General features: G+C 43.0%; 1 protein-coding gene across 1 annotated transcript in view; it reads right to left on the bottom strand.

Moving 5' to 3' along the window:
- Positions 1-16,011, bottom strand: part of LOC138192210 (uncharacterized) — a 41,520-nt gene that overhangs the window by 12,566 nt on the left and 12,943 nt on the right. The window contains exons 30-63 of the mRNA XM_069139463.1: positions 15,691-15,879; positions 15,439-15,581; positions 15,191-15,350; positions 15,018-15,101; positions 14,738-14,875; positions 13,827-13,943; positions 13,647-13,739; positions 13,348-13,568; positions 13,033-13,226; positions 12,624-12,878; positions 12,308-12,537; positions 12,010-12,174; positions 11,120-11,197; positions 8,790-9,161; positions 8,090-8,443; positions 7,420-7,755; positions 7,190-7,321; positions 6,848-7,000; positions 6,520-6,636; positions 6,264-6,437; positions 5,899-6,103; positions 5,361-5,515; positions 5,174-5,286; positions 4,659-4,740; positions 4,393-4,530; positions 3,803-3,965; positions 3,500-3,615; positions 2,761-2,907; positions 2,216-2,329; positions 1,936-2,052; positions 1,688-1,846; positions 1,447-1,608; positions 364-526; positions 87-268 (exon numbers count right to left, since the gene is read on the bottom strand). Coding sequence (XP_068995564.1) covers positions 87-268; positions 364-526; positions 1,447-1,608; positions 1,688-1,846; positions 1,936-2,052; positions 2,216-2,329; positions 2,761-2,907; positions 3,500-3,615; positions 3,803-3,965; positions 4,393-4,530; positions 4,659-4,740; positions 5,174-5,286; positions 5,361-5,515; positions 5,899-6,103; positions 6,264-6,437; positions 6,520-6,636; positions 6,848-7,000; positions 7,190-7,321; positions 7,420-7,755; positions 8,090-8,443; positions 8,790-9,161; positions 11,120-11,197; positions 12,010-12,174; positions 12,308-12,537; positions 12,624-12,878; positions 13,033-13,226; positions 13,348-13,568; positions 13,647-13,739; positions 13,827-13,943; positions 14,738-14,875; positions 15,018-15,101; positions 15,191-15,350; positions 15,439-15,581; positions 15,691-15,879 — 5,721 coding nt within the window. The remainder of the gene's footprint in view (positions 1-86; positions 269-363; positions 527-1,446; positions 1,609-1,687; positions 1,847-1,935; positions 2,053-2,215; positions 2,330-2,760; positions 2,908-3,499; positions 3,616-3,802; positions 3,966-4,392; positions 4,531-4,658; positions 4,741-5,173; positions 5,287-5,360; positions 5,516-5,898; positions 6,104-6,263; positions 6,438-6,519; positions 6,637-6,847; positions 7,001-7,189; positions 7,322-7,419; positions 7,756-8,089; positions 8,444-8,789; positions 9,162-11,119; positions 11,198-12,009; positions 12,175-12,307; positions 12,538-12,623; positions 12,879-13,032; positions 13,227-13,347; positions 13,569-13,646; positions 13,740-13,826; positions 13,944-14,737; positions 14,876-15,017; positions 15,102-15,190; positions 15,351-15,438; positions 15,582-15,690; positions 15,880-16,011) is intronic.

Here is a 16,011-nt window from a genome sequence, read left to right as displayed (position 1 = left end):
CTGTGACATGAAGGAAAACAGACTGTACTGAAGTGTCCGGTTGTACTCAAGCTAAATTTTGAATACTTTGGTGTTATTGATGATACCTCTGCTGCAGTTAAACTCTTCAAACAGCCGCTTGCTCTCAGTATCAGCCTCTGATTGTCTGCTGCCAGAGACACAGAGCCCAGATTCTCAGATTTGCCGCTGTCATCTCTGTTCTTCACATCCAGCATCAAGCTGCGATTTGTTCCCACACATGCTGCCACACTGAGATCCTCCCTCAAGCCTGGACCTCCACGTAAAGAGACAAAATTCCTCGTAATTATAGTTTTAATATTTATGGCATTATTGCAAGCACTGCAGGGATTCGAATGTATTTACCCTTCATATAACCAACTGTGGTCTTCAGACATCGTCTCTCGACCGTCCCGTTCAGCCAGATCTTCTCTCTGCGGTCCAGTGTGGCCTGCACCTGGAGGCCTGACCCTCGGGGCCAAATTAAGGCACTGCCCCCGACCTCCACAGTCCAATTACCCATCCTAGACTGTAAAAGGTAAACACACATGCTTGGACTTGTATACACTGATAAAAAAAAAAAGCTTAGTCATGGTTTTATGGAGGGTTATGTGTGGCACTTGAGTGGCTTACTGTGATTTCTGTTTCAAAATCATCTATACATGGTTCAGAAAACGATGTGCTATGTATATCTGACCACTGGAAACAAAGTTCTGAGTTCTCTGTTCAGTTTAAAAATGCTGCACCTCAATGCATATTCTTTGAGACTGCGTTAAGGAAATATTGTCTCCTATGCTGCAGCATAAATACATTTCCTTTGCGTCAACAGCAGGTGTTTGTGTTTTCTTTTTTAAGAGCCAAGAACCAAGGAGCTTTTTCATGACACACTATGTCTCAGATAGATGTAGCAACTTCCTAGAGTCTGCAGGAAGTGACTTTGCAGTGACTGTCTAACCTACAGACCTACAGGAAAAACACAACTTGTCCTTTTACACTTAATTTTTTTTAAATTTATTAACTGAGATAAAAAAAAGTTTTGATTAGTGAGCATGAGGAAGTGGAAGGGGGATTTTGTTACCTTATGAAGCCAAGCTTGCTACTTATCCCTGTTTCCAGTATTTATGCTAAGTTAAACTAAACATCTGCAGGCTTTAGTTACATATTTGCCACGCAGATGAGACTGATGTCAATCTTCTCATCAAAAAGCAAATAAGCATATCTCCCAATTATCTTAAACTATTCCTTCAAACCATCACGGCTCAAGTGCTAATCGTATCATGATCTTCAATTTAACCCCAAAACCCAAGGATCAACCCTCAACAGCCTGTCAGAGAGGGAAGGTCAAAATGTTTCACTTTCTAAAAATGTTCCAATGAAAGTTTTTTCAAATACTTTTCTTCTTCAGTCTTCATTAAGGTGTATTATGTTGTGGTCCTTCCAGTTGTTTACCTCAGAGAACAGAGACATGTTGGTCCTCTGGGATGTAGAGGAGTTGATGAGGGCGAGAGTGAAGCTGCACTGGTGCGGCCGTCCCGTCACTGACAGGCGAGAGCGAGTGTAAAACAGCTCCTGTCCGGTGTTCGCTCTGTGGGATCCCGACCACGATAAAGTCTAAGAGAAACACAGAGAGTCAACACTGACTGAAGAAAGGAAATGAGCAAAGCCAAATGTGACAGATGTGTGGACTCACAGGCTGAGGGGGACAGAGGCCCAGCAGCACCGTGTGCTCCAAACGGTCCCTGAGGTTGGTTTGAAGTTTGGCCAGGAGTGTGTGTGAAGGACAAGGCGCAGGAGACACTCGGTCCAGGCCAACACTAACCTGAAGGATGTGTATTCCCCGCGGACCTTTCTAGAAGCAACAAGGAAACACAAACTTTTTTCCTTTTATTTCTAAAACATCAGCCATTAATAGTGGAAAAGCAGTATAAAGCAGAGTACCTGGTACTTCATGCCTTGCTTGACACTCCTGTTGTTCCATCTTAATTCTGCATTCTGTGTGTATGAGTTTCCCTCCTGGCCCACTGACACACAACCTTCAACTGAAGACAAAACCATCTGCACACACACACACACACACACACACACACACACACACACACACACACACACACACACACACACACATCAAGGAATTGGCTGTCACGCAAACTCCTCTACTATTCTCCTCACATGCAGCTTCATCCATGAAGAGCTTTGAGACTGCTGAGGAGCCACCGACCTGTTGCACTGAGAGCAGAGCACACGCCTGCCCCCTGCTGGAGTTGGTCTGCCACTGTTTGGTCAGGGTGAGCGAGACGTTGACGGGAGCTGCACTGTCCCAGGACAGATGGGTCTGCATGGACACACACAGACACACAAAATACTTAAAACTAAACTTTAAAGAAAGAAATCTGTTTTACTAAAGTTTATATACAAAGTCAAATTCACAAGCGGTTGTAATGTTACAGGTTCAATGCATTTATTGGCATTTAATGGTGGTTATCTTTGTTTGTTGTCCTGAAATATGGCATTAAATGGAGGGATGTAGTGATGCACCCAGCAATCATGAATATTTTTGTATTTCTAAGTGGTGAAAATTCATAAATAAATCCTCAAGAATTTCTGTAAAATGTTATTTTGGAGTGAAACGTCAGTCTTTAGTTTCATTTTCCCCGGAAAAAAATACACATGTCTATGTAATATAATTTGAGTAAATTGCATTATGCATGGTAAACCTGTCACGTTTAAACATAGTAAAATCATAATGCGAACGTCCTCGTTCACCTGGTGGCTGCTGCGTTGTTCCCCCTGTGAGCTGCGTGACAACGTGTGCAGCGACAGCTGGCGGAGAGCGGAGAAAAAAGGCTGTTTCAGCTCCAGCTTGGTTTCATTCGTCTCCTCCGAGCGGCTCCACGAGCTGAGAGCTCTGGTCTTCAGACGAAAAGAAACCACAGAAAGCAGAGGAGATGCTCCTGCTTTATTAAAGCTCTGGTATTTTTCACAAAAAAGGCAAGAGGTGTGTGTTTCCATGAAACAAATGCAGAGCTAGCGTCATGCAGCACGGCGGAGATCGCGTCAGTCTGGATATTAATATCTTTATAGCTGCTACTGCAAATGCAGCGGCAACCCAGTAGCTCCCTGAGTGGTCAGATTCAGTTCACGCATTTTCTTCCAGGTACCAACATCTGTATTATATAGCTTAAATGATGTTTCTTTAAAAAAAAAAAAAAAAAAATACCTTTTACGCATTTGGGTTTGTTAAAAGTACACTTGTTCCATTAATGCATGAGGTCTATTCTTTTGTCTTTCAGGGTCACTTCCTCATTTATATTTTATTCAAGTGTTACATTTTAATTCCAATTAATTCGATTTTTGTTCTGTGTCCACTCATGATAATGATAATTGAATGAAAAGCATCAGACTCTGAGGGACACAAAAGCAGATATCAGGAAACAAACCCACATGGCTCGAATGACGCTTTTCATTTTTTTTCAGGGTGACGTCACACTTTGTACAGTCTGACCTGCTCCAGTTGTCCGTGCCTCGTCCAGCCCAGTAAAACGCTGTCCAGTCGTCCGTGTAAGGAACGCTCCAGTGTCACCTCCAGATGGGTCAAACGGGGAATGCAGGTGATCTGAACTAATGCAAGGACGAGAGAAAGACTTCAGTCATCTGAAGTCTGAAAGGATCTCGGGAAGTTAGCAGGACGTCGAGGACAGTTCGCCCAACAACAGCTTCATGTTGGCTTTAAAGGATAATGTAAACATGATCAAGCCTCGTTGTTATAACATCTGAGAGCTTCTGCAAAGTCTGTGTAATATTTTACCCCTCAGCGTCTGGTTCCCCGTCTCCAGTGCTGGAGGAGCAGAGTACAGACCAGACAAGCTGAACTTCTGGCTGCCCCACACGGCTGCATGCTGAACTTGGTAGCTCCACTTCCTTGCCTCGTACACCGTCCTCACTGTGACGGTCCTGGGCAGCGGCTTCAACTACAGAACACAGGCAACCACTGACATGATGAGGATCTGCATGTGGATGTACACCTTCATGTTCAGGCAATGGAAGGACAAAAGTATTCAGATTTTAATCCATAAAAGTCTGCTTTGATGAATAAATATAAAATAATACATACAAAATTTGATAACAGAGTTGATTTGAGTGCGCTGCCTAAAGCAATAAAATGCCGTATGCACATTATCTGCTCTATTTTGATAAATAAAGGCTAACAGGATGAGGAGAAACACATCAGTTGATAAAGTAGTGGCAAAAACTTGAGTTATCAATGAAATATCTTCTGTTTATTTGTTTGTTTATAAACAATAGCTCACAGAGTACAGTATGTGATCTTTCTTGACACCAAATTAAAAATGCAATATTGCCAATGAAAATGTCGGTGATGTTTGAGCTCAGAGATACCTGTGGATACGAGTGTTTGACCTCTAAAGCTTGTCTGTATCCGCTCTCAATGGCTGCCAGCTCCCCAAGAGCCCACAGCCTCCTCCTGCCTGACAACACCTCCACCTGACCTGACACACTGGACTGAGACTGGTTCAGCTGGAGGAGGGAGGAGAGAAGGCAACGCTTGTGTGAACTGTCATGTTGGTACAGATAGTAGGAACAACATAAAAGCATTTGTAATTTGATTGAATTTAATTGGAGTGCATTTGAGAAGAAGAACCCACCTGAGACCGCACATTGAGCTGAGATGGCAGGTAGACCAACATCTGGGGGATATTCTGGACCACCTTCACCATCAGGTCCTTGCTGGACAAAAGAACATCTGTCACTTACGTGTATGAGCACGTGCTTGTCAGAACTTTTGTTTAGTATTAAATTAATTCATTAATGTTTGATGCAGGGTAGGACATTTTAAAATATTTTGGGGGGCTAACAAATTGAGTAGTTTGAATAGTTTTGACCTGGGGACAATTACAGCACAGTAGCTTAATTAGTTGCATTTTTATTGTGAAATGAGATTAGAATGCATAAAGTTATCACCAACTTGTGCCAACAGGAGTAAATAAAAAGCAAAGAAAGCGTGCAATCCTCCTGTATGCAACACCATCTGTATGTGTCATGGAAAGACACAATTCTAACTACTTGTGCTTTTATTTAGCTCTTTCTAGACATTGTCTGACACTAGTCTGCTGCAATGGTGGATGACTGATGTGATTTCAGTATGTGTATGTTAATATACCTATGAGGCCCTTGGTATCCCTGGACGATGAGCGCGAGTGAGGAGCTGAGTTCAGGGTTTACAGCCATGGAGCATCTCAGCTGTGACTCCGTCAGTCTTCCCCAGGCCTCGACCTGCATCAGCAGTCAGAGAGGTGTCAGCACAGAAGAACAAAGCTGTGGGAATTTTATGTGCATTCTCACCTTACCTGCAAAGCAGGGCTAGCTTGTCCTTGTACGGTGTGTTTCAGTGTGACTCTGACCTCCCTGGTCCCTCCATGTGTCCCCCATCCCCCAACGTCCCCCACCACTCGGATCCTCCGGTCCAGACTGTGAACGTCTAATGAGGCGCTGCGCAGAGGACCTGCAACGGGGATCAGAGTACCGGTGTCTCAGGTTAAAGCCATCATACCTGAGCGAGCTTCACAGCCATCATGAGGAAACCATTTTTCTAAACCATCTTTTGCTTTTACAGGACAAAACGTAAAAGTTATCAGTATTTTAAAAATAATATTTTAGTTTCAGTTGTATAAAATGATCAAACTTGATTGGAAAAATACAAATGGACCCGATATAAAATAATCATGGTATTGTTGGTTATATAAAGACAACATTATACTGTCTTGTCCTTTTATCATTGACATAGGAACAACTAAGGGAATATTTTGCCCTCCCAAACTTCAGGAAACGACATTAAAGTGGGCTACTGCACGCAAATATCAAACCCAGCTCTAATTACAATCTGACCTTTGAACTGAGCAGTCAGGACAGTGTCTAGATTGTGTTGCGTCCTTGTTTGATTAAAACCCGGTGGAGAGTAAGAGAGAAGCACAGCCAGATGTCCATCAGCGACACTGACATTCAAGCCAGAGACGAGCAGCTTGTGTCTGTCCACAGTGAAATGAACTCTGGACCGAAGATGAGATAAGACCTCCTGAATGGAGCAGAAGCCCTTAGAGAAAAAAAAAATATCCAGAGATAGTTGCTTATTTTCGCCACTAACCTCTTAATTAAACAGCACATATTGAGATAGGAAATGATCAACAACACAAAGGACATACAGTATACTGTAAGTGTTCTTAGATATACAGGTTGTCAGTCTATTACAATACCTCCATATTCAGTGGCAGTCCTCTGTCATGCAGCCATGACCAGCTGTGCCACATGGTTCCTCTCACTTCTTTGATGGCGGGGATACTTTTCATCTTCAGTCTCAGTCCCGCCTGCTGACCTCCAAACTGGGACAGAAAGGTCAAAGCCTTCCCCTCAGCCGAACCAAGCTCCACCTGCACGCACAGCCATTGTACAGGGTTTAGTGCAGCCCGCGAACAGTTAAATCACTCAGCTTTATATTTCTTCACCTCTCACCTGCATGCTGTTATTTGCAGGGAGTCCCAATCTCTTCAAATGATTCACTGTGTGTCTAAAATGACTCTTGACTCTCACTGTCTCAGACGTCTTTGCCACTGTTATCCCTTGACTTAACTGCAAAAAAATTCAGACTGTGAACGGTCACATTTTGTATCGAAGTCATAACTGACAGATGCTCAGTTTGAGAATCCTTTGCTATCTGGTTCAGGAGCCGAGCACACCGCAGATACAGAAATACTTATTCTTTGGTCTTTTTTCAGCTGTTGGTTATAAAGATATACATGGTATTATATTTCAGGTTTCATTGTGCTGATACCGGCCTCACCTTTTGATTTCCTGCACTGCTGTTGAATATGTAAAAGTATGAGCCATTGTTGTGACTCCCAGAATTCACTGTTACTGCAGCGTTCACAGGGAAACCCAGTTTCTTCAACAGGGGCACAGACTGGTTTAGATTTAATGATGCTTCATTTTTATCCTGCAAAAGCAAAACATTTAAAACATTAAAAGGAAGGTGACATCTTTACATCACAGGTAACACAATTATAATGCGAAATGAATTGCATTTTAAAGTAAATTAATTGACATTTGTGAAAGGTAACAAATAAAACATCAAATAAAAATCAATCATAGCAAAATCTAATTACTTTAAAATGCATTTCCACACCTTAGTTTTTCTCAGAGACACTAAAGTCTGTAACTCTGCGTCATCTATCACCATGGTGACTTGAGATTCGACAAAAGTGGTGGAGACCAGCAGAGACCCAGAAACTTCCATCCTGTCCGGACTACCCCACTCCTAGAAACACAAACAGGAAATGATTAAAGATTATAGATTTTACAGGCAGTAATATTCTTATGTTCATAATTAAAGATTGCAAACAGTGGTATCTGTACCTGAATCACTGTGCAGTTGTTGTGATACACCAGCGACCCCTGCAGGCCAGGCGGTGACATGACAGCCCCACTGGCTCTGACAGCACACTCCTCCATCTGAAGGAGGGCTTCCGCATCATATCGCTGGTTTGTGGACCTGCCGGTGACTCTCAGTCTGCTGCTCTTTGGCAGATCTCGGAGAGCAGGAAGGTTGTGGATGAACTCACCCTCAACACTCAACTCTGGCCAGGCCCTTGCAGTAAGCCTCAGGAAACCCCTTCTGCCCTTCAGATCAGTGTCCAACGATGCTGTCCACATACCCCGAGGATCTTGCCACACAGAACCATTCAGATGAGCCTTTAATGGAGGAGAAGTCGGTTGTTATTGTGACTGATGCTGGTTGCAAAAAAATAAATAAATACATCTTCCACAAATATGGGATATGTAGAATTTTTTTTGAAGTATCAGTGGACTTTTGAAAGTAATATTGTTATCTCATCCTCCACAATCAGCGATTTTTGTAAGAGTAGGTTGTTCTTTTGTAGCATGTTCCACTTCATGACTGTATAATCAAAATGCCCTATTCAAGGCAACTTAACTGGAACACAACATAAAAGATTCCTTTCTATTTTTGTGTGTATGCGATGAAAACACTGACAAAGACATCAAGTAGTCACCCAAAAAGTCCTACCTGTAACAGTGGGCACTTAGACTCCAGAGCCCAGAGCCACAGTGTCCGTTCTCTGGTTTCTATGACTCTTTTGGCTATGATGTTACATGTCCCCACTTTGATAAGCAGAGCTCCAGCCTGGTCGGGGCCTGTAGGAGCAGTCGCCTCTATGGTAATGATTTGTGGTAGACCCTGACTCCTTAGCCCAGTGAAGGAGTGACTGAGGGTCCCAGAGACGTGTGGAGACCTGCAGGACTGACTCAGCTCCAGAGAGAGGTCCTGGTTGTCCGCCCTCAGAGAGGAGGACACAGTCAGCTGGCAAGGAGCGACCGACAAGAGGCCTTGAAGATCCAGAGACACGGGGAGGATGGTTCCCTGTGGCACAAACATAGGTGGAGAACAGTCATTAGTTTAAAAAGACTGTTTTAATACCCCAAAAAGTGTCGAGCTGAGCAGCTGTATCATCTATGGTGCTGTTCTGCTCTGCTGCTATGACAAACAAGCTGTAGCTTGAACTCCTAATGGGCTGGAAATTGTACTTCAAAGGAGGCTATGTTAACATTAAAACAGATGATTCATGTAGGAAATCCCAGTTCTTTAAACCGTGATGAAAGAAATGATAATCTATCGTCATGGTTACATCTAACAGCAATGTTTACAACTAAAACATAACTTAGTTAGCTTTCTACAAGCTGTCCATAAAACTGACTGGCTGTCTTACTTGTAGCGAAGGACAGTAGTTGGTCACATTGAAGGTGTAAGAAGACTTCTCAGCTTCTGTCTGCGAAGGCTTGATTTTCCCCAAGTTACCCCTGAAATAACACTGTCCCAGCTCCAGGCCGACCTCCACACCAGGCCAATGTGCAGTTGAGACATTCAGGAGAAGCGCTCCATGGGTAGGAAATCGCAGCACCTTTAGTGCCTCTAAAAAGTGCTGTACAGATGCCCTCAGACTGAGGTGGGGGTGACAGGTTAGGGACAGACTGAGAGTTGTTTTTTGCGCCCCCTCGGCCTGGAGAACAGTGCTGAGATTTGTGGCACAGCCAGAACGGGTGATGGAGACATTGAGCGAGGTCTGTGGAGGCAGGAGAGTCTAGAAAGGAAACATTTTAAAAGAAAGATTACAACCATGGCCAGTTTTTACTCTAAGTAGATTAGACACAAGTACTGAAAATATTGAGTAGGCTTGTCAAATAATTACCACATATTTGTGAAATATATGGTCACACACATGTGCTAAAAGTATATAGCTTTAACATTACTAATTCATCAATACACTAATTTATGAAAAATGAAATACACAAACAAGACCCATGCTGACAGGATTAACAGCCTCTCCTCCACACATTATGCTTTACATTGGGCTGAACAGGGTTTTATATTGTTTCTCCTGACATGATCTGACAAGCAGAACTAAGTAGCAGATCAATTTGGAGGTGATGTCCTCTACGGCCCAAATCACACAGTAAAAGGCTGTCAGAGTTTAATATGTTTGCACATGGTGAGAAAATTACTTCAAAGCAGATGGCTTCGAGGAAAATATAATCTTAACCTTAAACACGACTAACCAGCTGCTGTGTGTGCTTTGAGCTAAATGCAAACATCAGAAGGCTAACATGCTGTTCAGCATGCTAATTAGCACCAAACACAGTCACAGTTGTCATTAGTTTTGTTTCGTAAATTATTAGACAAATAACATTTTGAGTTGACGGTGGTACAGGAGGAAAAGTTCATGATCTTCAAATTTGCTATAGTTTATCCTTTGGGGACAGATAATGACTGTACCAGATTTTATGGCAATTTCCATCACCGGCTGTTGAGGGATTTCAGAGTTACAGCCATGCTATTAGTGTGGCAAAAAACATTAAAAAGCTAAGTTTAATTACAATCATGATCCTGTTGCTAAAGCAAGTTGTACTACAATGGAAAGCCAAGAGTCATCTCCAAGGTGAAGATGTTTCTTTTGCTTTCTTTCTGGTGGGAAACAAGTTTCCTCACGCTTTTTCTTGTTTCCTCTCTAACCTTCAGTATGACACATCGCTGATGGACAAAAAAATTCCAGCTGATCCTGCTGTCCTTCAGTCCCTTGTGTTGATTTGACAGGAGTAGCATGGAGCACACATTACTTTCCACCTCAAACTGGGCTTGACTCGCCGTGGTCGACATGGTAACAGTGAGGACGTCTGGCTCTCTAGCAGTAGTTAGGTTTTGCTGAAGCACGGCTCTGAAGAAGATGGAGGGCTCCCAGGCAGCGGTGATGTTCATCTGAGCACAGAGGGTGTTAAAAGAGACTCGAGCACTTCCCGTGAAGGAGGTGTCACGGAGCTGACCTGACCCATAGAGGTCAAATCTGTTCGGGATGACTGTGGCAAGAGAGGCCCAGTAGTGCCGCAGGCTCCAACCCACCTCAGCTTTATGATCTTTCAGTAGTACAGACAAGAAACATTGGAGGGAGTCTTCCTGGTTTTCAAAGCTCACGGATCCTTTGAGCCCATCTTTTCCTGCTTGTCCACGAACATTTAAAGAGGTTTTATGTAGTGTACCACAATCAACACCCCCAACCTGCACCCAGCCCAGCCTCCCCACCCCTGTACACCGGACAGACACCAACAGACTGGAGCTGAGTGAGTCCCATGCTGCACTGGCATCCACCCAGATGTGACACCAGCTTTCCAGCCTCATCCGACCCGTCACTGCAGCCTTGTGTGTTGCATTGTGGGTCCCATACTCAAGCAGCCCGTGCCAGCCGTACAGCCCAGGCCTCTCCAATCTCAGTCCCACATTCGAGTCTGCTCTCCAAGGGCCAACCACAATCCCAGTCCCTAGGACCCACCTCTGGGGCCCAGGACGGAGCAGGAGCCTAAAACCGGATTTGGTAGGAATGCCCAAATATGTCAGTAATGGCACAGAGGCATGAGTGAGGTTAGCTCTGAGCTCCCTCTGACCATTGGAGCTGTAACAGCCTTTAGCCTGAGCGCCGAGGCTGAAGTGAGCAAGCGACAGGCCATAACAGAGCCTGCTGTGTGGTCTATAGGAGCGAAAGGCTCGTACCTCCACAGGGCGGTCTGCCACATTTCCATAGCAGTGAGCTGAGAGTCGGTCTGCGGTGGCGTCCCCTGTGCAGTTCATCTGTGAAAACAAAACCCCCCGTTGGTAAAGTTTGTTGTATCTGAAGGAGGCTATGGAAGCATATCTGAGGAATTACTGAACTTTAGACCAGACACATAAAATATTGTGGCACCCTAGGATGCTAATCGGAGTCCTAAATATGGAACAATTCATGTTTATTTGTCAAATAGTATTTCAGTTTTATTCTGCTTCGTATGACACTTTTGATGACAAAGTGTTGTTGGACATACTGGAATGTGTCGCCTTCTTAAAACTAATATTTCAACATTTGGCTAAATACACTTATTTTCTTTTTTTGCTTTTTCATCCTTTCTCTCATGTTTGCATGAAAGAAATGCAGACGCAACCAATACTCGGTTATCTTAGTTTAGCATAAGCACAAGAAACAGCCAGCCTGGCTTTCATCAAATGAAACATAATCTGCCTATTGGAAACTCAGTCTTCTTTTACATTTTGTTTTTGTATGCATTAACTAAATAAAATATAATAATCTAAGTTTTTCCTGCAAATAAAAATATTTGAACAATTATTTTAACTGGTTTAATCTGACACCTTGTACTGGAACTAATGACCACAATAGAAATAAGTCATAGGGCTATATTCTGTATTTTTATCCTCAGTGATTCTTTTAAATTTTATATAAAGTCTGTCAATTGTGAACAGGTGTTGTGTTTCTTTTAAATTTTGTCAAATAAAACTATCTATCTATCAATAATCTTCCTGGCTAAATATAAAGAAAGACACAATCAAGTTATTTTTAGTCATGGGCTTACATCTGTAAATTAACATGTGGAGAGTTGTGTAAAATATACCTGTAAAGAGGTTGGTATGAGTCCCTGGAGCAGCTTCATCTGTTGCCATAGAGACACTACCAAAGACACTGTTTTGTTTTTTGATCCAACATTAAAAAGGATATCAACCATTCTTATGTCTTCCATGTAAAGGACAAAGCCTGTGTCCAGTCCTTCTGTTTCTAACTAACAGAGGGAAGAACAAAATGAACATACAGGAGAAGTAAACAAACATTTGCCTATATCCTGAGAAATATAACACCAATGCAGTTCCATAATAAATTGTGAAATTGGAGAAAACAAGACAATAGTCCTTCACCTGGTAATGTGCTTTGGCCTGGAAGGAGCTTGACAGGCCTCTTTTCAGCAGGGCTTTGACTTGGTGCTGCATCTGGGCGAGGTATTGGTATTGTTGGATAAAATTATCCATTCTGCCTCCGTGAAACTCAGCGTCTAGATGTTCAGATCCAGCCTGTAGCTCTGCCAGGACTGACAGTCGACCGTCTTCCTGGGCCCACCTAACCTGAGCACTGCTGTTAGCAGGTACACCTGTATCCAGAAGAAAAAGTCACTGAGAGACTGGAAGATAAAACGTGTAAAATATATTGATATCATATTGGTATTGTAAGGATCACCTGTGGCATTGAGCAGGTGGAATGAGTGAGTAAGCTGCATGTGGACTCCCCCCTTCCCTTGATTCCCCAGCTGGTGGCTCACATTCACACACAAATGCACTTCCCCGGACCAAACACATAGCCAATCACGGGCCCACTGGGACTCTTTTCCCATCATGCCCTCTTCATCATCCCCGTCTAATATTTCCCCAGGATCCTGCTGATGTCTCAGCTCCACACTGTGCACGGTCTCCATGACTCTAACTCTCAGCTGTCCTGCAATAACAACACAAATATTATATAAGACATTTAGCACATTGGTAAAGCTTAATGAATTCCATACCCTGCAGTGACACACAAAGACAGCAAATTAATTATGGCTAAATCTAAAAGCTATTAATATGATTAACATTTTCATATGGCGCTCCACCTTCGATGACACTATCAGTCTTCCCCAGGACCCCATCCAACCCCAGGACTGGAGGCAGGACATGGAGGTTGGTCATGGAGTGCCTCAAGTCGCCTGACACCGCCAGCTGGAGACCCTGGGAGCTTTTTAGAGACCCTTTGACCTGAGCCAGCAGAGCCTCCTGTCCCTGTGTAACGGAGCCATGGAGAAACACACTGGAGGAAACAGGATGAACACAGTGATGCAAAAGAAGTCCATGAAGAGACAGTCAGCATTGTTTGTTAGATATCTGATTGTCAGGTGTGAAAACCAAAAAATAAATAAAGATGGACAAACCTGTCTGAGGACATGTTGGCAGCCATGTTTACATGCAGATCAGTGGGAGTAGGCAGCAGGCTCTGGGATAAATTCAGCCTCAGTCCCACAGCTCTGTCTCCCCTCTGGAGGATGTGAGACATCTGGGCGTTCAGCATCACCCTGTCCTTCCCATCAGCCCTCACAAACACTGAGCTGCTCCCTTTGCCAGACACCTTGGAGATGTCCGCAGTGGCCTTTACCTTTACAGGGCAAACAGTAAACTGATAAATAGCTGAGACAGTAAAAGACAGACAACATGAACATGAAAGCAGCCCCACCTCTACTGTTTTGGGGATCTTTGATTTGAAGGGATGACTGAGAGACGAGTACAGACCGACTCTGCCTGACGTTCCATTCAGCTGCACAGAAAGCTGAAATAAAAACAACCGGATATTTCTCAGAAACTCTGCTCATCAAACAAGCAATGATTCAATGCATGTAGTGCTTGTTTTACTCACTTGGCACTCCTGTCGCTCTATTCTCAGTTTCCCTCTGGCCTGATAATCAAAGTCATTGTTGCTTTTTGGGATCCAGCATACATCTCCCTCCATTACAGCAGAGGAGGGGAGCTGCAGCTGCAACAGCAATAACAAATGAACTCGTCACAAGTTTAACCTTTTCTACTGTAAACTATACTGTACACTGTTGGAGGTGGAATTATATAATTTATTACACTGATGACTGCACTCGCTAGACAGTGCTTAATGCATATCAGCACTTTGAGAGGCTGCAGCTTGGATAAAAAAATTCAGCAGCCAAGATTTTAACAAGAACCAGGAAAAGAGATCACATTACTCCAATTTTATCATCACAACTCTTTCTGCCTCTGTCACCGAGGATTGATTTTTTTAAATTCTTTTGCTTGTTTTTAAGGCTCTTAATGGTCACTTATCAGTTAATGTATACTTATCAGAGTATGTTCCAAACCGTCCCTTTAGATCTAATAGTGCTGCAGGCTGGCTAAATGATCCAAAAATGAACTATAAAAAGTATAGTGAAGCAGCCTCCTGTTTTTATATACCAAAGGTTTGGAACTCAAAGAGCAAATTTTGTTGGCAGTTTTAAAAATAAGTTCAAGACTTACTTTTATGATCTTGCTTTTAAGTCATTTCTATCTGTTTTTACCATTACTGATTATATTTAATAATTCATCTTTTTACTTTTATAAACGTTTTTATCACAAGTTTGTCTTTATTGCTAACTTGTCTTTTTAACTGCATTACCCTATTTTATGTCTTTGTTTTTACCTTCTCCTGTTAAGCGCCCTGAGCTGCATTTTATGTATGAATAAATATAGTTCATTATTATTTTTAAGTGTGAAATTTTCAACCATACATTGTTGTATCAATGCGAAGAGAAGCTTGTTTACCTGGAGCTGATGGATGAAGTTGGCTTTAACTTTTATAGCTTGGTGACTTGAGTGCAAACGGTTCAACTGAACTTGCCCAAAAAAAGTCAGTCTCTCCTTGCTCCCAACACGTACCCTCCCGTGTATGTCTTTCTGGGTCTAATGAAGATCGTATGATAAAGAAAGCGTATATTTAATACATAAATGCTCCCAATATTTCACTAGATTACCCCACGACAGTCAACAAGTTTAATTTTCTGTCTTTTTTTGTTGTTGTCAGTTTTGAAGGCAGGCAGTTTACCTGGTTGCTGGTTACGACCACACAGATTTCTGAGTCTGATGGAATGGTGTCAGAGCTGAAGGGATGGATCAGCGCAGAACAAACCTGAAAATATGAGATCATATTTGAAAATAAATATCACTGATTACAGTCACTAACAACACCTCCATTGTTGAGGTAATAAGTTAACTTACAAAAGGGCTCGGAGGTCGATAGCCCAGAGTCAGGGTGTGGATGACCTCTCTATTGTCATGGAAACCAGCTTTCGACTCCAGAATGTAGAGGCCTTTGAGGAGGTCGACGGTGAAAGTCTCCCGCAGGAGGAGAGTCTGAGGGAAGGACTGGAAAGGCTGTCTGTGCGAGACGGTCGCTATTAAAGTCAATAATAGAAATAAAAACACACCAACAGAATAAATCAGGCGAGTCGGAGTGAAGTACAGACCTGAGCTGGAGCATTGCAGTTTTCTGATACATCTTCTTGTCCCTCCGCAGCTCCTCCACCACTCCCTCAAACTCCAGGTCAGTGGACGGACTCTTTGGCTTCGAAAAGGTCATCTTCAGAACCACCTGCCGCTTTTTCAAATTCTTACACAAGTACATAAGCAAAAATTTCAACAAAACAACCAAAGAATGACAACTACATTTTTTCAATTAAATAAGGATTTAACATGCCCAGTCCAGTGTCTCCACCCACCTTATCAACAGTGTTCAGGGCAGCAGTCAAGCTGACATTTTGCTTGCCGTAGGTGGAGGCCATCTGCAGGCTGTGGCTGAATTTAGAGGCCTCCAGAGAGATGTCTCCTCTCAGGGGGGGAGTCCACGTCGAGCTCAAGGAGCACGAGGCCTTCACACTCTGAGTCCCCACTAGCCCCCAAGCCTCTGTCTGGGAAGGGGTAGAAGGAAAGGTGATCAGAGAAAAGGCATGTGCATTCATAAGTGCAGTACTACAATTTTCCTGATAATTATTTGACCCTAAAATAGAATTTATACACCTGATTTCATTTAAGCCTTGAGC

This window comes from Embiotoca jacksoni, unplaced genomic scaffold (assembly GCF_022577435.1).
Source record: "Embiotoca jacksoni isolate LCO1_2020_lvr unplaced genomic scaffold, fEmbJac1.0.p SCAF_83, whole genome shotgun sequence".
Taxonomy (NCBI): Eukaryota; Metazoa; Chordata; class Actinopteri; family Embiotocidae; genus Embiotoca; species Embiotoca jacksoni.
This window is presented reverse-complemented; position numbering and strand designations above follow the sequence as displayed.